The sequence below is a fragment of the Phoxinus phoxinus genome (genome assembly GCF_949152265.1).
Source record: "Phoxinus phoxinus genome assembly, chromosome: 10".
Lineage (NCBI taxonomy): Eukaryota > Metazoa > Chordata > Actinopteri > Cypriniformes > Leuciscidae > Phoxinus > Phoxinus phoxinus.
Window position 1 is genome coordinate 34,097,722 of NC_136885.1, and position 22,852 is coordinate 34,120,573.

At 36.8% G+C, this 22,852-nt stretch overlaps 2 protein-coding genes across 5 annotated transcripts; one reads left to right on the top strand and one right to left on the bottom strand.

Moving 5' to 3' along the window:
* Positions 1 to 7: 7 nt before the first annotated feature.
* LOC307005264 (uncharacterized protein) lies at positions 8 to 8,635 on the bottom strand. Of its 2 annotated transcripts, XM_079625246.1 has the most exons (6): positions 8,498 to 8,629; positions 8,339 to 8,395; positions 7,509 to 7,832; positions 7,105 to 7,332; positions 2,405 to 2,480; positions 8 to 151 (listed from the first exon to the last, which is right to left on the bottom strand). In XM_079625246.1, the coding sequence occupies exons 2-6, from the start codon at positions 8,385 to 8,387 to the stop codon at positions 94 to 96; spliced, it is 735 nt and encodes a 244-aa protein (XP_079481372.1). In that variant the 5' UTR covers positions 8,388 to 8,395; positions 8,498 to 8,629; the 3' UTR covers positions 8 to 93. The 2 variants fall into 2 exon arrangements, with proteins under 2 accessions (XP_079481372.1, XP_079481373.1); XM_079625247.1 differs by lacking the exon at positions 2,405 to 2,480 and having other exon boundaries at positions 16 to 151; positions 8,498 to 8,635.
* On the top strand, positions 8,454 to 21,278 carry LOC307005262 (uncharacterized protein). 3 transcript variants are annotated; one of them, XM_079625244.1, is made up of 9 exons: positions 8,454 to 8,651; positions 9,272 to 9,329; positions 10,243 to 10,596; positions 12,158 to 12,424; positions 14,224 to 14,508; positions 14,832 to 14,936; positions 15,021 to 15,082; positions 15,556 to 17,178; positions 20,074 to 21,278. In XM_079625244.1, the coding sequence occupies exons 2-9, from the start codon at positions 9,287 to 9,289 to the stop codon at positions 20,098 to 20,100; spliced, it is 2,766 nt and encodes a 921-aa protein (XP_079481370.1). In that variant the 5' UTR covers positions 8,454 to 8,651; positions 9,272 to 9,286; the 3' UTR covers positions 20,101 to 21,278. The 3 variants fall into 3 exon arrangements, with proteins under 3 accessions (XP_079481370.1, XP_079481368.1, XP_079481369.1); XM_079625242.1 differs by lacking the exon at positions 8,454 to 8,651 and adding an exon at positions 8,921 to 9,038; XM_079625243.1 differs by lacking the exon at positions 8,454 to 8,651 and adding an exon at positions 8,969 to 9,166.
* The last annotated feature ends 1,574 nt before the right edge of the window (positions 21,279 to 22,852 follow it).

Here is a 22,852-nt window from a genome sequence, read left to right on the forward strand (position 1 = left end):
AATCACAATAAATGCCTAAACATGTAAATAAATGAAATAAAAGCTGTCTGTGAGTGTATGAGTGACAGCTCATTGTCGCTGGTTGGTGTTGATCTATTCATTTGGTACCGGTAGGCCTACATGTTCTCTGCGTTTCTTCATGACAAATAACCTGGAATAATAAAAGTGAACAGTGTGTGAAAAATATCAAAGTAAACAGGCAAGGGCTGGGCTAAAAATATTATTTTTAAATGTCAACAATAATTTGACATATCAATTCTTATATTTGTTTTAAATGTATAATTTACATGTCTATGTAAAGTTGATATTTATATAGACCATTTCAACGGCTATTTGTAGATGTAAGGAAATGAGCGTTTGTTATTGTTCACGTCCTTGAAATGATATATATATATATATATATATATATAGGGTACAACGGGGCTGAAGGCACATGTGCTTTTCTATACCCATATATGATTGCAGAGAAAATATATATGTTTGTAGTAAACATTGATGGAGCAACAGATTTTGTGTGAAAATAAATCATAAAAGTGGTTTGTTTGTTTGTTTAAGATCTTATACATGTATGAGGTGGCAAGGTGGGCTTTTTACCCCACAGAACCGGCACGGGGCAAAAGACACACAGTGTTGATATAAATACCTCAGCTAAAATAATGCATTTTTAATAATGTCTAAGTTAATACTTGTTCAAAACAATCATACTATTTTAAATAAAATAATTCCCTTTTCAATAAATATACTGGCATTCAAATATGTTAATATAAAAATATATTTTACACCTACAGAAAGTGAAGATTCTGAAAGTATTGAAGGAGATCCCATAATAATTTAATTTAGATCTACAGAAGTAACAATACACTATATTTTATTTTATTATTTGATATGATTAATATCATATTTTTAAATATGGTTTCATTATAAGTATTGTGATTATCACTAAAGTGGTGGACACACAATTTACTATATGATATTTACCATCGAAATCTAATAATGTCATGTCAACAAATGGAAAAGTCAGCCACTGTTTATTATAATGTTAATTATTGCGCCTCTTAACACAAATACCATACTTTTACATATTCTTCCGTTATTGAAAAACTGTTGCTTTAATTACCTTGAACAAAACTGAAAATCCGTAACAAGATCTTTGTCTCAAAATATAGTCTATAATTTGATCAATTTTCATTTGCTACTTAAATCTACAATTTAAAAAAAAAAAAAAAACATTAAATATTAGATAAATTAGCACAGAATCAACTTTGTGCCGCTGCTCGCGATCAAGGATCAGACAAACTTCCACATGCATCTTGAAAAGCAGATGTTTAGGACCGTTTTTGTGCCATCAAGTGGTTTAGAGGACAATAAAATGTTGTACCCTATATATACCCCAGCCCTAAAACAGACATATACTGTCTATTATATATATATATATATATATATATATATATATATATATACACACACTGTACTAGCCTAGAAATCTAGACGCACCTTAGCGGCAGCAAAATGTATTTAGCAGCCAGGGCAGTCTATAGCAACTCTCCATAGACCTTCTTGCTGCAAAAACCTAAATTGGGTCAGGCCAATCACGTCGTGTATAGAGTAGGCGGGGGCGGGCTTAACATATGACGACAGTTGCGACGGCTGCCACTTGAAAACAAAGAATGGCGGCTGCGGATGGAGAACAGCGGTCTCTCGAATCGGCTTTGGCCGCGACTCTGGAGGACTTGGAGTTAAGTTTTTCTTTAAGAAAAGAGAAAGAACGGCACTTAAGTCATTCTTAAAAAAGGAAGAAGTGTTCGGAGTTTTGCTGGACCGGATCTTTGCCGCTCTGACTACGTCACCTTCTTCGTGTCTCTGGTTGGTTGTAGCGCTATCCTATTGCGTGCAGAGGGATTTTGAGAGACAACCGTTTATCCCGCCCCTCGGATTGAGCCGCGTCTATGGAGAGTTGCCAGACTAAACATCTTGATGTAAGTTGGGCTTGCCAGGCTAACACTGTACTGTACAGGTGAAACTCAACAAAATTGAATCTGGTGCAAAAGTTAATTTATTTCAGTAATTCAACTTAAAAGTTGAAACTAATATCTTATATAGACTCATTACATGCAAAGTGAGATATTTCAGGCCTTTATTTGTTATAATTTTGATGATTATGGCTTACAGCTTATGATAACACCAAATTCAAAATTAGAATATTGTGAAAAGGTTTTCATAAGCTGTAAAAATTATGGCAAATAAAGGCTTGAAATATCTCACTTTGCATGTAATGAGTCTATATAATATATTAGTTTCACCTTTTAAGTTGAATTATGGAAATAAATGAACTTTTGCACCATTTTCAAAAAATTTCTATACATGTTTCACCTGTAAATATAGCAGAAGAGATAAGAAGTATTACCCGGCGGCCACACACACAGCTGTTAGTATCATCAGTCCAACTGCAATCAGTCCCGAACAACAGGACCGGACAGATTCTGAAGAGTCAAACACAACACATTAAACCCAGCGGCAGACAAGCTGACTGACATATGCTGAGTGCAATCTACTTGACATTTACCTATTCCAAAAGTGTACACCTCAAGAAATGAATCGATATACAGCCACAAGCAGCAATTTTGGGGCCCAAAGACACAGCAATGATTTCTAGTGCACTGCATTGAGCAAGGTTTCAAAATCAGAGCGTTTGAGAAAAAAACACTGAACTTGGCAAAGACAAATATATAAATCAAGTGTTCTTGTTTGACAGTTCAGTTCAGAAGTGGCGAGGACCGTTTGCACAGACAAGCAGGTTATAATGTAATGAAATAAAGGCTTGTTTTATTAATATGAATTATATTATGCACAAATTTCACAAAAGGTTTGATGAATAACAGCCCTTTACCAAATATTTGGTAACACTTTACTTTAATAAAAGGTTCGATTTATTAACATTATTCAACTAAATTTAGGGTTGCCACTTTCAGTGTGGCAAAATAAGGGGATAAAACAAGGGACACCCACCCCCATTGTTATAATTGTGATTTCATAATATGTAGATATGAATCCAACTAAAAACTAGTGAAAATATGTATTTTAGTCAAATAGAAATGGTGTAGCTCTGCAGCCATCTACTAAAGTGATCATTTCTTTACTTTTAAAACGGCATTTTCCAAAAGATGGGCAAAAATCTTACACTAAATCATGTCTAATTATCTATATCCATGAACGTTAGAAATGTGGGTCTTTTTTTTTACTGTTTTTGTATAAAAAATATTTCTTTATTTATATAGCCTAAATTAAAACATATTGAATAAATCCTCCTAAAACTATAAATCCCCCAAAAAAAACTATTATGTTGTTTCAAAATTACATTTTGTTGAAACAACACAAGTGTCATTTGTTAACATTAGTTAACAAATCTGAACCTTATTGTAAAGTGTTACCGCATTTATTAATCTTAGTTCATTTCAAGACTTAATAATGCATTAAAATAAAAAAAGTTGTATCTGTTAACATTATTTATTGGATCTGAGCCAACATGAACTAACAATGAGTTGTATTTTTATTAACAGTTTTCAAAAAAATGTCTTTATCATTTAATCGTGTAAATCAAAAGATCAGATTTGATGCATCAAAACTAAATCTAGATGTCAAACCACCCAGTCCTACATTACGGGTGATTTGGAGACATGACGGACATCACGTTAACAACCCCACAGAGTTTCTGGAACATTTACTCCTAAATATTCAAAAATGCCATAATTTTCCAGATTTTCAAGAACCGTGGATTCGATAAGACACAAGCATTTCCATTCCGCTTGTCGATTCCTGTGTGTGCATTTTAAAGGATAACTCTCGCCAAAATCTAACCTAGGCTCGTTTTGTTAAGCTACCCGAGTCAAACATTCGTGTAAAATCATAATTAGAATGGAAACGCCACTTTTAAGATTGACTGTATTTTCGTTTTAGCTCAAAATGCCGTTTGAATGGGAGTGAATGGGGCACTTCTATGATAGCATCAAAAATCGCTATTTTTAAAACACTACTGCGGCTCGACACAACATGAGACTGTGCTGGAAGTGTCACCAGCGGCTCTACACATGAACTCCAGCATTGACTACACTGTTTGTGTACACAGAATTGACTAAAAATAAAGATTTTGAACAACTCACTGTTTCCATCCGCCCGCCCGCCATTTTGTCAGTCAAAAGTAGTCGATCTCCGAATGCAACGTAATGAACTGACTCCATATGAGGAAATGTCATGAACTTGTAATTCCAATGTTTTTTATAACTCACTTGTTTAGTTGATTAATATTTAAAGTTCTGCAAAATTAAGGGTGTGTCCACTTTTGAGTGACAGGTGGATTCCCGCTGATGTAAATGCTAGCCGGTTAGCCGTCACTTCACCTCAGCAAATTCCAGCTGCTGAATTTGCCATCTCTGCCGTGTTTGTTCTTTTTTTCGGGATTATTTCATATAATTTAATACACCCATTACCTCGCTCACGCCTTTGGATTCCGCCGTTGTCGTCGAGTGTCATCGAGTATCGTTCAGAGAACAACCAGCGCTGTATTCCAGTTGTTCTCCTCTGTGAACATGCACTACTGGATGTCTGACAATTTCGTTGCTTTTTGGAGTTTTCAGATTTAAAAACGTCTATAGATATAAGGCTACACTCGTTCTGCGGTGCCGTTGCTCTGGAACAGATTATAACATGCTTATGTACCGTCAGATGAGATCCTGCAGGTGTCTGTGTTTCTCCGTCCATGCAATAAATGCACATCCGTGAATGAGCGCGGATCTCTAGCGCATTTACTTGAACGTCATAGGTAATATATCTATGTTTTGACCCATTTGAGAATTGAGATGCGGCCAAAATCAGAATTTAAAATGGACTGAATAATAAAGCTCTCTACGAACTTGACGAGCGATGCCGCGCTGAAGAACCATAGACTGTAATAAAAGAGTGACTGACATGTATGCACATAATCACGGTCACACTCACACACACTCTCGGAGTGATATTGTAAAGTTACTGCATAATACATTTTCAACTAGCAGAATAGCTGTACAGAATCACGATACACAGTCTCACTTGTAGCTATGTCTTTTAACTATTATAATATTTCGAAGGGCAAAAACAGGACCTTTTTAATTGGCATTCTGATTTTAATCATCAACTGTCACTTTAGCGCGAGCCCCTGTGCAGTCGCAGACTTGGTACTGTCAGTAGCATATAGCATTAGCTCCCAAGCCTGCGCTAACCATGGAGCTAACTCCATAACGTCGCGCTAGGTGGGCGTGGTTTCAGATAGCCAGGCTCCTCAGCTCCGCCTCTTTGCCCATATTCTGTTATCCGGGAGTGACGAGCGGTGACACGAGGCCAAGATGGCGACGGCCGGCTCCGCCCACTTTAGGCTTCAAAAATGCTCTTCAGAAACCTACGGGTGACGTCACGGACACTACGTCCATATTTTTTTACAGTCTATGGTTACGTTGCATTCGGAGATCGACTACTTTTGACTGACAAAATTCCAGCCACCGGAAACACTAACTGATGAAGTGAACTGATCTTTTAGTAAACTGTGTGTACACAAACAGTGTAGTCAATGCTGGAGTTCATGTGTAGAGCCGCTGGTGACACTTCCAGCACAGTTTAATGTTGTGTCGAGCCACCAGTGTTTTAAAAATAGCGATTTTTGATGCTATCATAGAAGTGCCCCATGCACTCCCATTCAAAAGGCATTTTGACCGAAAATGAAAATACGGTCAATCTTAAAAGTGGCGTTTCCATTCTAATTATGCTTTTACACAAAAGTCTGACTCGGGTAGATTAACAAGAAGAGCCTAGGTTAAATTTTGGCGAGAGTTATCGTTTTATATGACTTTAAGAATTAAAGCGCAAAAAGAGCCGCACACTGTTTTCTGTGCCGAGTTCTCTTCCATGCCTTTTGTATTTAAACGGACAAATACACACAAAAATATGTCAAAATGTCCTCGTAAACAGTCAGTTCTGTCTTAAGTGAACGTCAACAGTTGAGAAAGAAAACGCATGTGTAACAGTGTATTGGATCCGTGCAGCTCTTAAAGTGACAGCAGCCTAACACATGCCGTCTTTATAATAGTTTAGTTTAGTAGTTTATTTTGAACATGTAGAATATATATATATATAATAAATATATATATATATATATACAGACATGCATATATATACAAAATTAAAATTAAAATAGCAGCTAAATAAGGTCATGTACTTCTCAGCACAATCTTCCAAAAAATTCAAATGAGAAATTCCCATGTTCAAAAAGTAGGAAGAAGTTCATAACAAACTTTTCAAGTCCTACCGCCTTTCTCTATTTTTATCCTTTAGTTAAATACAAAATAATTTGATGCTTCTCTTATACACACATCTTTACATACACCGTATATCTACCTACAGTCCACATAAACCCATGCATTCACATAAATATAGATGCATACATACAAGCATACACACACATTCACAATTTCCCCCCTTTTCTTTTCTTCTTTCATTTCCATCTATCTATAGCAAATCAAATAATAACACCTCCATACTAGACTTAATATATAGACAAAAGACAAAGAGAAAATATAATAACAAGACAAAGAGAAAATGCACTTGCTGTTCTTGACTGAATAACTTCTGTAAATATTTTTTAAAGTGCAGTGTTATTTTACATTTGATTACAGTTTAAGTACCCGAATACCTAAAAATCTTAAAATACTTTTTTATTTCAATCATATCTTTGTTCTGTTGTATTTATATGTGCGTTTTTTTTTACTGCACATATAAATGTTTTATTTGTTTTATTAAGTCTTTAATAATGCTTGAAATGTACATTAGTTAGGCTAGTTATTTTATGGTATTTCTAAACCATAGGCAAAAGTTCCTTGTGTACGTGTTCTTTAGCCTGTATATTTGTCTTTATGGTATTCACCTACAATGAAATGTTTTGCAATAAGGCTTAAAATAAATGTGAATGATATCCAAGTTTGTTTATTTACCTTCTTGCAATCGAAACTAGGAATTGCTAAGAATGGGGATGGTTCAAATTCAAACGATACTAGCCATACATTCTTGACATTGAAAAAATACCTCTTGGTGCTTCATAATGCGTGGCGTGCGTTACGTTGAGGCTGCTCTTGATGACGCAGGTGTAGTTAACTCCCTGAACCTCTGAGATATTGAGTCTTCTGCCGGTTTGATTGGTTACTGGAACGCCATCAACCAGCCATGAGAACTGAGGACTGTCCCACTGGGCCGTGTCATGTTCACCCACCACACACTCCAACACTCGTGCAATCCACGCCTTTGGAGGGTCCTCTAAAAGGAGAGAAAGAAGTGTGTAAAAAAAAAAAAAACTTGTTTAACTGGTTTGTGTGTGTGTGTGTTCTGCATGGCATGCCTTTGAACTTAAATAGCATGACAAGAAAATATTCAAAACAGCTGTGCACAGGTCAGTCAGACAATGATTAAACTGAAACTGTGGTTATATTTACCTATCTTTCGCACTTCTATAGAATCATGCTCCTGATATCCACTATTGTCTGTAACGGTGACCTTGTAGATCCCAAAGTCTCCTTCTGCAACATCAGTGATCCGCAGAAGTGCATCGTCGTTCTCCAAAGATATTCTGCTTCCTTGAGCACCTGAGAGTCTGATAGTCTCCTTCCCTCTCTCTCGTTCCCAGGTCACCATGTCGATCACGTCGTCTGGGGTTTTCTTGAATTCGGCTTCCAAAACAAGAGTTTGACCAAGCGCAACATAGAGAGGTCGTCCAGTCTTAAAATGTACGGGTATTGATCCATCAAGACACACAGGCACTGGGGACAGTTATTCGAAATTATTAATATGTTATAATAATTACATATATAATATGCCTTTTACAGTTTTATTTTGAGAAATGCATGCGTAATAATTGTAAAGCAATAGGTTTAGGATGTAAAAATTTCACTCTTCCAAACTTACAAGCATGAAAATGATTTAGAAATTGACTTTGTCACTCCAAATGACTCAATAATTGGTGAAAAATAATAATAATTAATGTAACTGTAAAGTAATTTTTGAAAATGCATTCTAATATTAAAATAACATCTTTATTTACAGTGTTTATTTTGATATATTTTCTGTATTGATGTAATTTCCATGTTTTACTTCTTTTTTAACAATATTAATTCGATGAATGTTTGTGGATAAAACTGTTGTTTGCTGCCGAGACAACATTATTTAAGAAACACAGAGATTAGACTAGTCTTTGAAGTCATATGACTTGCCCAAGTTTTATAGTTTAATAATGAACTATTTCATTCAATAACACAGACACACTCACTCAGAATGACTGTGGAACACAGAATCCAAACCAACATCCACGACCCCATGATGACACCTGACAAATCATTAGAGAGACAGAAATTATTTCTGCCTTTCTTTCTTCTTCTTTCATTCAGGTGAGACTGACTGGCTGGCCAGGTCTAAAAAACAATCTTACCTTGACTTTCGAAACTTAAACTCCGTGTTTACTGTCTTTAGATCGTATTGCGGTTATTACAATGAACGGAATGAGTTTTCAGGAAAATGATTATCGGTTTATCCTCCTGAGCAGGTGATCACTGATCAGACGTCAACCGCCACACCCAGACTACGTAAGTTTTAGGATAACGTTTTTTGTAATGAAATCCTATTAAACGTTTGCTCTATCGAAAGCAGATTTTTATGATGAATATGCTAGAACATATATTGTAATAATGAAAAAAAAATGGTTTTGTCATAATTAATAAGTAAAAAAACATATCCTATATAAAATATGTACAAATATGAATCGGAGACTTTTTAATTCATTTACTAAGTTATTTATTATTACATTTCCAATGTATATTTTTCCTTCTAATAACGATGATCGATTATCTCAGTTGTTGTGATGACGCCGTGAGGCGACGACAGGTAATCAGGAAGTAAAAGCGACGCATCGTTTGTTGCCGAAACCACACACGGACTTAAATACACGAAAATGAAAACCAAACGAAGACTTAGTGAGTCTATATAACAGTTTGAATTTCTTATTTTAATGCTATGATAATAATCGCAGGCTATTTCGTCGTGCCTGAGCACTGAATTCCAGCTTGTTGTTAAAGCAATCCCTTATGAAACAGTGATTGATGTCAGTATCGCTTTTAATTTGACAGAATGTCTCTTATTATGATTTATATGCTTTAATGTGTGATTGAATGAAACATCTGGAAAGTAATTTAATGTTTTTGCGCAGGCCCTCCAGACTGACATGAACACACTGCTGCATCCTGGTGTGATTTTCTCATTGATAAGTGAGTTTTGTGTCTTCAATGTGTCACGATTGCCAGATGTGATTTTGTAGAAGATACACCCGTGCATTTTTACAGTACCCCGTTTAAATTAGACAACAATTATAATATATTTAACTTGTAAAACACTTTATTTTTCACTGAAAATACAAATGATTGATAGGCTATACATCAACAAACCTAAAAAAAATATAATAATAATATAATGAAAAGCATGATAATTTAAGACACTTAGCTCATGGCAATATTTAACGGAAACAAGCTTTAGAAGCTTTCCATCTTTACTCTCCTCATGTTACGTTGCATTAAATAATATAATTTGAATATAAAATATTAGGAAAATAATGTGAAAACTATTAGTTCATATAATAACCAACACTTTAGTGTTAGGAAAGTCTGGATTATATCAGACGATCACTTCAAAACACCAATGCAGCAGATCGCAGACACATGCACAACATATTTAAAGGTCTGACGAACAAGTACTGAAGTTTGTGTCACACACAGTTGTCCTGTTTGACAGCATTCTGCATTTTGTTTGAGCTCTTTACGTGCATCATTTGCATGCCTCTTCATGCCACACCTATATGAATGCATTTCTTTCAGATGCACTCGTATTTTCCCTATCTTTCTTTCTTTGTGTTTGTGTGTGTTTGTAAAACATTCCCATTGCTAAACTTGCTACTTTGCAAGGACATCTGTGTGAACTTATGGAGAACTGACTTTATGCATCCAATTAAAATCATATTTACAGTAAATTAAAAATCTTTTGAGAAGCAGCATCAGATAACACTTGCTTAGATCTTTTTTTAATTTTTTTATGCAAATATATTTTTAAGCCTGTAAGTGTACAGTTAGTTGTTAAGACCTTTGTATGAACAGCTTCCACTAACCTTCCATCACTAACTCTCCATAGGTTTTCCTTTGGTCGCTGTGTGTCTGGACCCGGTTCCGGTTCCAGTTCAGCTTGAGAAGACCCCAGTGCTGGTGGCATCAGGGAGAGATGCTATCTTTACAGTACAGACCGTGTCTGATGCGTCTCTTATCAGATGGACTGATAGTGGAGGGCTTACACTGGCGATGTGGGTAAACGGTAACCCTTCTGTACTGCCCGTCCAACAGTTTCAGGGCAGAATCTCAGTCACTGCAACTCAGCTCAAAATCAATAACAGCAAGCTCAGTGACTCTGGAAACTACAGCGTCTCTGTCGAACCCTCTTCTGCCTCTGGACTCGGTGTGAACACCCGTTCAGCGCAGCTCAAGGTGTTCGGTATGATGCCACACATGACTTAAAAGAATAGAAAACATTGTTTACTCACCCTGTTATTGAAACTTATTTCTGCCACAGAATACAAAAAAAACAAAAAGGTAACTGCAACTTTTTATCTTGCAATTTAGACTTTTCTTCTCAGAATTGCGAGATATTCGCAATTGATCATATGCACGGTTACTTCCTGGTTTTCGATAAGCCAGCTTGGGCATTTCCAGTGAACTGTCAGCTGTGATTCTGAACTCGCTTTACATCGATACAAAACCATCAACCATTGACTTTTTAATGTAATGCAGCAATCACACTTACCTAATTTGCCAATAAACCAGTGTTATTGTTTGCAATAAAGACTTGGAAGCTGATGGGAATGTTGGAATTGGAATAAGAAACACGGATGTCTGTAATTGGACATGCAAAAATGCATTAATTGCAAAAACAATTGCTACATTTTCCACATTTTTAATGTGATGACCAAAAACATTATTTGTTCATTCTTCTGAGATTGTCCCCGAACGTCTCAAGATGTAGGAAATCCAACATTTGATAGAAAACACTTATATATATATATATATATATATATATATAAAATAAAAACATTAATTATGACTATAACCAGTAGATGGCGGCAGAGAAAAATGTATTGTCTCATATTAGTAATTTCCTATAATATTTTTTTTCTGCACGTTTTGCTTTTGAACAAATATTAAACATTATAAAATCACTAGGTTTACATTTTTGTAGTTAAGTATGAAGTAGGAAACGTAACAAAATCTCATGAAAAACAAGAAATTTTCTTTAAACTGTGGATTACACAGAAAGCGTATACTCACTTTATAATCACAGAAGCTGTCAGTCAGTGCAGCCCAAGCTCTTGTGAAAACTCCCATTTTGATCAATTAATTTAACTAAAGTGCACAATAAATCTTTCATTTGCACTCTTGACACGATTTTGTCCAAGCGAAAGTGTGAAAACTAATGGTCAAATTTAATTTAGCTTTATAGGAAGACTGGGATGCGTCTTTTTTCATGTTGTCTTATGCTTGAATAACTAAATTAATGCTAGGCCTGACTATTTAAGTGACCATATTCTGATTATAAACTAAGTATTGCACTATTGATGCTGTTAAAGCTACCTCGGGACATTGAAGATACCAACACACCACACTGGCTTATATTATTTCAGAAGTTCTGTGCATATATGGTCAGTTCTGAAAAGAAAAGTCTGAATTGTGAAATGAAAAGTTACAATTACCTAAAAAATAAAATAAAATAAAAACTGAATTACGAGATGTAAACTCAGAATTACGAGACAAAATGTCAGAATTGCGAGATTTAAACAGAATTACAGGAGAGAGAAAAAAAAATATCACGAGATATAAACTCAGAATTGCAATATATATTCTTGAAATTCTTAGTAAAAAAAATTCTCGCAATTGTGCGATACAATCTCGCAATAAAGTCAGAACTAGTAGAAATAAATTGCAATTGTGAGACAAATTGTGAGATGATAAGTCGTGGCGTAAACTAGCCTCCATACCCTGTCCTTGTTCTCCGTCTGCAGATGCTGTGAACGGAGTGAGTTTGTCTCTGCCTCCTCTTCCTCTGGAAGGTGGGAATGTGACGCTGAGCTGCAGCTGGTCTGCGGGTTCAGAGGTCAGTGTGGTTTGGGGTAAAGGAGGCGCTGCTCTGTCCTCTGACTCCCGCTTTACTATCAGCGCTGGATCTCTGATCATCACGCCAGCCAGGAGAGATGATGCCGGGGAGTATTCATGTACCGCCAGCAACACCATCAGTGCACAAACAGCCAAGGCCACGCTCAGCGTCTACTGTGAGTCATTCACATGTTGTGTTGTGTCATTGTTGCAGAAGCTAGTCACCATTAGGAATGTCACAGTAACTGTATATATTACAGTTTTTGGCTGGAAATGCAACTCCAAAATAGTATATATGGTACATAACCGTAGTAAACCATAGCCTATATTTAAATTATTTAACAAAATAAAAATCCATTATTCCAGTCGATTCTCCAGAATTCACACTTTTTATGACTAACGAATTTGTATCAATGAACATTTCCAGTTTTCTTGTGATTACTATATACGTTTTAAGCAATTTCTTATTGAATTCTACTAAAAAAAAATATTATAGAAATTTACATAACTTTAAGATTTTATTAATTTAACTTTTCTAGGTGGAGAAATCACAATTTAAAAATTCCCTCAAAAATGAATATATATATAGGTCAGGGTTATTGTAGTTAACTAATATACACAAATTATAAATATATCAAATTAAATTTGATATATATATATATATACACACACACATTTTCGTTACTTGAAATAAAATATACATGATATATACATAAAAATATACATAAAATTTTTTATATATATGTATATATTTTTTATTTTCGTCTACCGTAATTGCTTCTCATTTAGTTAATAAAAGTTTTATTTTGTTTTACTAAAATAACAGCAACTAAAACTGAAACAAACATATAAAAAATATATATCAATGATACTAGGTTTTCCGTGACTGTGGAAATCTTTGTTCTTAAATGGGAAAAAGACAGTTAAAGAAACGATGTAAGAAATATGAATGACACATTCAAATGAGAAATCTGTCAGTTTACAGAGCTGTTTAGCTTACTTTAATGTTTGATTTGTCATATGTTAAATCATTTTAATATATTGATCTATCAATAATATATTTAAGAAATCATGCCGCTCCATAGTGGGTCACGGCCCCTGGTTGAATGGGTGAATGTGAGGCCAAATGTAAAGCGCTTTGGTGGCCATTGGGTCTGTGAAAGCGCTATATAAATGTAGTCCATTTACCATTTAGTAAATTAATATTATTAATGCATCTGTCCAATAACAAGACATCAGAAGAGTTTATATTCTTTGCACGTCAACCTTGTGTGAAAATGTCTTGCATTTTCTCTGGTAACTGCATATTTTACATCAACAACATGCGTTCAGAGACAGGGCAGACATATGACATACAATTAACCAAAGAGCTTATAATGTTCCAGTTTGTTGGACAACCATAACCATGACATACAAGACACAATTTAGGATTAATTTCTGGCCCACTAGTGACAAATTGCAATCAGTTTGTTTGAAGAACATGACAACCCCGACTCAACCAATAGGCCGGCCTATGACTACAGAAACTGAACCGTCATTCTGTTTGGTTGAGTTTTATTGTTTTAAGTGTTTTGTTTTGTTTTTCATAATGTGAAGTTAATTTTGCACTGATCTCAGGCTTATTCATGCATCATAAATAATATTTAGCTTTGTGTCACAGCAAGTTACAAATAAAAAGAAATGAAAATAAAAAGCACCTTTTATTTGTATTATTGTATAACACTTTTAAAATTTGAGTTCCTTTTTATTTATTAGATTATCAAAAATAGACATTACCACATTGCAATTTAATGCATAAGCATTTTTTTATTATTATTGAATTTCCATTAAAAATAAATACATTGTGACCTATACAATTATAGTGATATAAAATGACTCAATACAAGATTTTGTTCATACTGACTAGCTTTACAGTTTGACAAGCCTGGTAAATTGTCATTAAGCTTTTTAATCTTTAATATTGCTGGTTCATCAGATGGTCCAGACGTCCCGGTGTTGACTAAGACCTCGAGTGAGTGTGTTGGCGGTGGAGATGCAACGGTGGGCCAGACGGTGCGTCTCACCTGTACATCTACCTCTCTACCTCCTGCCCCCTTCTCATGGGTCCTCAACGGCCAGCCGGTGACCGGCGGCCAATCAGGCAGTGGCGTGCTGAGTCTGCAGATCTTCTCCACCAATCAGAGCGGCACTTATACCTGCACCGCACGGAATGACATCACAGGAGGAACAGCGAAGCAGCAGATAGACCTGGCCATTGTGGGTGAGTTAATGGCTCTCCGTGGCACTAGTGACGGATGCATCTGTCAGTTCATTCTTCGGCCTGACATTAATTTTCTTGACCGGAGAGGGAGTAATCAACTACAGGATTGATAAATTCATGTGTCACTACACTGGAAGGAGTCATAATTTCCATCCGCCTACAATGCATTTCCTCTGCAGGATACTTTCTCCTATTTTCTAGCTCTATTATTGATGATTCTGTGATGTGCTTTTCTCTCCATTTATATCTTCTGTTCTTAGGGGTGCTTGCTAATCTAAGTCTTCAAATGTAAAATGTAAAAATCATGTTCTCCTGCTTCACAGGTACGTGTCTCAGTGCAGGGGCCGTAGCAGGGATTGTTGTTGCATGTGTTGTTGCACTCATCATTATTATTATTGTCATTATTTTGCTCCTGCGACAAAGAAACGGTATGTCCCTCCTCAATGCTTCTGTCTGCTGTTTTGCTTTTTGATGCTAAAGGCTCTGATATGCTCATATGCTCATATTCACAGTTGATCGGAGACTCAGAGATGCTATTGGACCTCAGAAGACAAACCAGAATGAAAGCACCACAGTACGACAGTTCCACTTTCTACTATTGTGTTTTGTGTAAAGTAGATTAATACCCTTTGAGCTGAAAAATATATATGTATTTTTTTTTTTAGATATTGTGATTTAAAAAAAATTTTTTTTTACAGATGACATAAATCATTTAGTTTTGATTTGTTTGATAAAATTGGACATCAATGACTTCTAAAAAATGTAATTCTTTAGGATAAACTCCTTAAGATGCACGTTTTAAGATCTCATTAAACGTCTCATTTTCAAGGGAGTCCTAGATTACACTTACCAACTCTAGCACTGTTTTTGCTACTTAAGATGGTATTAAAACATCTTTATATTAAGACTCTCATATTCGCTAGTTGCAAGATAAGTCTAATGTATTTTAGAAAACATAATGGCCACATAAAAGTGCCTTGTAATCAAAGTTCATGATGTTGCCCAGCCTTAACATCTTTTTCAATTTAACAATAAAATTTTTTTCAGATTGCAAACAGAACTCTTGTCAATGGAAACCACCCTGATCCAACATTACACAACTCACTGCCTCAGAACTTCACCGCCATTCCCAATTACAACAATGGGAACATCAACACAATGCCACAAAACATTCCCAGCAGCTCCAACCCACTCCATCATAATGGCCATGTGAACACAGATGTAGTTCACCACAACTTCAGTGCATTCCCAGACAATGGGCATCAAAACAACAATTCATATCCAAACAATGACCCTCAGAGGTCGTTCCCACAGCCCGTCCAGCACAATCCTAATATTCTCATACAAACGGGTAGTTCTCAGCCTGGTGCACTTGCTCATACAGTTCATGTAAACCTCAACACGTTGCCACACACTGACCAGCTTAACAATGCACAACCTCAAACAGTGCATGTCAACTTGAACACGTACCCTCCAGGGGCAAACCAACCAAGTCAGGCAGTCTGGCAACATGACGACCAGAGAGAAAGTGCACCACGGAGTCAGCATACGAACAGCAACCATCAAAATCTTTCTCAGACTGGTTTGTTAAACTCTGAGCCTTTGAGTTTGGGTAATCAAACACAGACGAATGCTTCAACAAATGGATCTCGCCAACCCAACGCCCTCATTCAGACGGGCCACTCGCACCCTACCAACCAAACCAATGCGAACCGCCGAACTACCAACTCACAATCTTCAGCAGAGGTTCGACATTCAAACCCTGTTCGGACCAACAACCAGATAAACGACACCCGCACCAACACGCACCTCCAGCAGATGCCTTGGGACCGTTTGCAGGGAACGCCGGCGTACCCCAACCGTGAAGTCGACAGCTCGGACAGCGGTGGATCTTCGGATCGGCGGTCTAGATCTCCACAACGAAATGCACGGCAAGGTCGTTCTGGTGGGAGATACCAGGAGACTGAACCTACAGGCAGGAGAACCCAAGCTCCTTCTGCTTCCCAAAGACGAGACCTCCAAAGAATCGCTCACAACATGCACAGCCAGTCTCAAATGGACCCAAATGTGCAGAGGCAAGTCACACAACAGAGAATCAGCACACAGACGCAAATACAAACTACAGTACCTCAAATCCAAACTTCTCAAGGTCAGAATCCAATGACTACATCTCAAACACAAACTGCCTCCAGACCAAATCAGACCGTGGCTCAGCCATCCGTTCCTCTTACTCAGGCTGCACTACGCCAACACACTGCCCAGACCGATAACCCTTATGACAACCGGATCCAGCGGACTCAAACTGCCCTGCAGAACCCTGGACCGTCTCAACCCATCATCCAGCAGACTCAAGCTGCCCTGCAGAACCCTGGACCTTCTCAACCCATCATCCAGCAGACTCAAGCTGCCCTGCAGAACCCTGGACCTTCTCAACCAATCATCCAGCAGCTCAACAAAGCGGGTCAGAAGCCTCCTACTCCACCTCCAGTGTTGAGTCCGGATCAGTTCCAGATGCTTCCTCGTGAACACATGCAACAGGCGCGCAACATCCAGCCTGTGAACGTGCAACGCAGACACAGACCTCCAAATGTGCCTCGAGTGCGGCATACGAGCCCTCAACGATTGCCAGGAATGCATCCCATGCCTGGACTCCCAATGCACATGCAACAGGTTAGTAACATTAAATGAGTTAAATGCACAAGCTTGTCATGATCCTCGGGTGCTACACTGTAAAAAAATGATATGATAAATGTGACTTAGTGACACAACCCAGTCAGCGTTTGTAAATGTAAAGATTCAAAATGCATTTTATTATTATGTTACCTCCTAAGATATCTTGTTTAGGCCACATTTTTTTATGGTATCCTATAGAGATGCACCGATTACAATTTTCCGATTCTGATTTTTCATTGAGTTTGACCTGCCAATTCGATTTCATTTTTTCCAACCACTTTACAGCACACACAAATATTTTTTTTCTATATATATATATATATATATTTAAATCAAACACCATATATTTTTACCCAAATTGAATAATAAAAACAAGTTTAAATGGGTACATTTTCTATAAATATTTTTGAGTCTTCATTTTCTTTTCTGACATAGCCTACTCCAGTTCTTGGCAGACTAGACACTTTTTGTGTGAAATCATATTTATTTTGTCCATCAAAAGTGTGCTTTCACTTTAATTGAGCGTGAGCAGTGCAGCAAAAATAGACTCTGCTCCGAAACCTGCGGTCCACTGCTGCTCGCGTGTGAACGCACTCATTGATTAACATGCACACCTGTAAAAACACGCGCCGCTCACGCTTGCGATCACATGAAAATCGGCCAATTCCGGCCACCAGCTGATCAATCGGTGCATCTCTAGTATATGATGCATGCAATCCCACAATGCAATGCACATAGCTCAGTGAGTACCGGTAAATGAATCCAAGATAGCTGACAAATAAAGAGAAATGCACAGTCATATTTTTCTCAGTATTTGAATGTATTTAAATCTATATTAAAATATCACACTGTCTCAGCTGTATGCTATTTTTGTTTGACCAATGTGGTGCGTTTCAAATCAGTCACTTAAGAGGATGTGAATATGTTAAGGCACTTTCATATGACTCCCATCAAGGCTTAAAGGGATAGTTCACTTTAAAATTAAAATTATGTCATCATATATATTAACCCTCAAGTTGTTTCAAACCTGTATGAATTTCTTTCTTCTGCTGAACACAAAGAAAGATATTTTGAAGAATGTCGGTAACCAGAACAGTTAACTGTTCCCATTGACTGCCATAGTAGGAAAAAAAATACTATGGCAGTCAATGGGAACAGTTAACTGTTCTGGTTACTGACATTCTTCAAAATATCTTCCTTTGTGTTCAGCAGAAGAAAGAAATTCATACAGGTTTGAAACAACTTGAGGGTGATTATATGATGACATAATTTTCATTTTAAAGTGAACTATCCCTTTAATGGCACTTTTCCACTGCTCGGTTCGGCTCGGTACGGTTCGACTCGGCGCGGAACGGTTCGGCTCGCTTTAGCTTGGTTGCTCTTCCACTGCAGTTAGTACCGCTTCAAAGTGGGTGGGACTGATCGTTAATAGTTGCCGCCTCTACTGGCTCGGTAGTCACTTTTTATTTTTCTTAATTTGTCCCTACACCAGGGATAGGCAACTCCGGTCCTGGAGGGCCACTGTCCTGCAGAGTTTAGCTTCAGCCCTGATAACAACTCACCTGCCTGTATCTATTCTAGTAATCCTGAAAACATTGATTGCCTAGTTCAGGTGTGTTTAATTAGGGTTGGAGCTAAACTCTGCAGGACAGTGGCCCTCCAGGACCGGAGTTGCCTATCCCTGCCCTACACTGTTTGTAGGTCCGGTGGTAGCCGTGTGCGGCTAAGAGCTGTGCTACTTCTTGGAACACTTTTTCATTCCGTGTTGCCCCATCCGCAGCTCTCGCTGGATCCGCTCCTCGGCAACCAACGAGAGGAACGTCTGCACCTCGTCCACTGACCACGATTCAGCCATTTCTTGTTTGATTTTTTTTTACTTCTTTTGTCAAGTAAATACTCTAAAAACAGGTGCTACCGCGTTGGCTGTTGTCTGGCTATTTAAATCTAGCGGGTTTAGTGTCTCGTGTCGCAAATACAATGACGCTGAAGTGACGATTCTGTCTGACCAATCAGTGATCTGCAGTGTTTTCACGTCACATTTAGTATCGGTACGGTACGCTTGGAACCTCAACAGAGGTGGTACCATTTAAAGCGAGCCGTGCCGTGCCGTACCGTACCGTACCATGCAGTGGAAATGCGCCATAAGTGCACCGTTGTGATCTCCATGTGAAAAGCACTGCAGATGGCATCACGGAAAAGCAATTTTACGAGGTCGCTAGCTATGGAAGAGGGCAGTGGGCACAGTCAACGGTGAAAACACGTATTTGAGCCTGGTACAGAATCTGCTGTGATTGTTTTGATACATTATAGAAACCAAAAATATGTTTTATAGTTTCTATTATTAAACAAAAAATATGTTTTATAGTTTCTATTATTAAATAAGTTCTAACACTTTACAATAAGGTCTCAATGGTTAACATTATGTTATGCATGAGCTAAAATGACCTAACAGCATTTATTAATATTAGTTGATTAAAATAGTTGTTCATGTTAGTTCACCGTGCTTTACCTAATGTATTTAATGTTGAAATTAACATTAACTTAGATTAATTGTCAGCTCATGTTTACCAATTAGACGTTTGCAGTACATTATGATGCATTCAAGTTTCTTGAAAGTTTGACTTTTAAATGATTTGGTGTCTTTTACTCTAAACGATTATTAGTTGTGTGCAAAGTTGGACTTGTCATTGCACTGGCAGACTTTTCATACATCATGCAAATTGTCTACTAATCATTAGAGGCAAATGTTCAAAGTTGAAATTGAACTTTAAACTGAAGTAACACTGACACTGAGTTCAGTGCATTGGGCAACACAGACTCGGGTGATGTGAAAGGGCCTTTAGACATGATATATATCAAATGAAGCATTTTGTTCTTTCTTCTCTCCCCCAGGTCCACAGAGGCAGACCCAGACGCTGAGAAAATGCAGTGCTCATCTAGATCGACACTATTTGCACTGCAAAAAACTTTCTTACAAAGCACAATGTCTCTCTGGTGGGAAGAAACAAATGCTCAGCCATTCCTCTGGCCCTCCGCTTATTGTGCCATACAAATCTTTGTATTTTGTCAGAGCGACCACATTATTGATAAAGAGACTGATCTTTTTGTTTCTCCTGCACAACTGTCACGTAGGCATGTGAAAGCCATGGCTGTTGAATAGGACACAGTGTGAATTTTATCCATCGGAACAATGCTGCCATGGGATTTTTCTTGCGCTCAAGTGTCTGAAAATAAAACACAATACAGTGTTTTTCCACAGACAGGAAGACTCGGAACAAAATCCAAATGAATTAGGATGGCTGGCAGAGCTGAACTACTAAATGATAAATAATGGACTGCCACTATTTGTCCTCTCGCATCTATTTATTCAGCTCTCTGCTCACAGATGCTTCTTGTAACGCCGCTCAATTACTGCGATCCGCTGCGGTGCGTTTGTGGATGGATTGCGCATTTGAGTATGAAGGAGACCCACCTAACGAACGTGTAATTAATTAAGCTCTTTCATTTTTATGTTAATGATGTGGAAAATGCTAATGACTTTAAGTAAAATAGGTTGTTGACAGGCCTAACAAAAAAACATGATGAAAATGCTAATGTTTGATCAGGTGTTTCATGTACTTTAAGCACACAGGAAGTTGTTACAAATAAATTCTCCCAATTTTATTCGCTTTGTTCTTCATTCAATGCACGTTTTTTCAGTCATACTCAGTAATCAATTTTAATTGAACATTCAGTCTCACGTTCTTCTATTTGTAACACTTTGTGTGTGTGTGTGTGTGTGTGTGTGTGTGTGTGTGAGTGTGTGTGTTTTTGTGTGTGTGTGTGAATTCTCATTAAGATGTTTTTAGAAGAAGAAACTTCCCTCTGACTGTCTTTCAAGCACTGAGTAAAATTAATATTAGTTCAAAAGTGCATGCATTTATAAATGTCTGCAATGTACAGAAAAAGCATTCTGTGGCTGATGTTTAAAAGAAACAAACCTCTTTCAGTGAAATGAAAATTGTGTTGCTTCTTTCCTGTTTTGTCATCATATACTGTATGCAGCATGTGCCAATATGACATAATGAGACTAAAGACTGGAGGAGCATCACATTGTCACTTCTGTTGTGCTGGATTGATTTAGTAAGGTATAAAATATTTTGCTTCTATATACAGTATATATATATATTCCAGACTGGTTTGTGATGATTCTTTTGAATTATCTTATGCTTCAAAAGGTAATCTTTTTGCAGTTTTGGTCAGAAAATGACAATCACAATGACTGAATGTGGAACCCATGTTTCTAAATATTTCATATTTCTAGGATTATTAGAATGCAATACTATATACACAAACATATATCGTATTTCATTCTAATAATTCATTATTACATAAACTCAGTAAAGAAAATCACATATAGAAATATGGTTTCCCTAAATACCAGATAATATGTGTTGTGATATTTACAGTATACATGTGAAATGATAAAAGTATTTTCAGGGCTTATTTTTCATTGCTGGTGAGAAGGAAATATGTCTTTACATTTACTTTTACACGTAGATGTACATTAAAATGTAAGGTGTTCTGAAACATAGATGTTGCTAAATATATGTATTTGTTTCAGACTTGAAAGTGTTAGTGCTGGTAGTATTAGTATTGTTAGTGTTAGTATTATTTTCTAATAATGTTTATATTTTAAATGTCACTTCACTTATATTTGCCATTGCACAGGCTGGTATTCCCCTTTAAGAAGTTTCCCATCTTTGACTGCTAATGCAAACTGAATTAAAAATGTATTTATAGATCATATACAGTCATGATGAAGCTGAAATCTGCAGTTGACCAGTTTGGAAGTGTTCTAGGAAATGCATTTTAAGAAATAATATCTTGTAAGTAACTTGTACTTTATTAGTTGCCAAACTTGCCATGTAGATAAATACCAAATACCCAGGTGTGAAAATGCATCACCTAATCATGCATTTTGATCTCTGTATGTGCATTGTGGAATACTTTTTTTCACAGTAATAACACCTGAATGTGTGATATGTGTAAATGCATTTCCTGAAATGCTTTGTTATATATTAAGAATAATATATATTGATGATATCCTAAATGTACTGCATGTTTATTTATAATAGCAAGCATAGATGCTTATTTAGCACAGATGTTTAGTTTAGTCAGTCTAAACTACTAGACGTGTTTTTATTAATGCATTAATACGTGACCTGTACTTGCCAAAAATAGGATTATTTCCTACCCTAAAGCTCCATTGTGTGGGCAATTACGTTAATGACAATAACAAGCAATATTTTACTGATACTAAATGCAATCAAACGGGTTAAAACAATGCAAAACCTTTGCTTGCTCACCAGAGTTTGGGTTCCTTGGCACTGTCGCCTCTGGCTCGCTTATTTGGGCACACTTAATATTCAATAATATCATTGATCTGACTATACTGACACTGAACTGATGATAACATCACTTTTTTCTGCAATACTGCTTTAAAGATGAAAATAACGAATTGAATTATTGTTGATCTTTACAAGGGAACTGAATCAACATTGAACTGACTTCAGCTGAACAATGACACTTTCTTTTAGAGCTGCTGTACACTACAGACCCATCATTGAATCATTCTCCTGTTCATCTCTGTACAACTGCTTTGAAATAATCTGTATTGTATAAAGCGCTA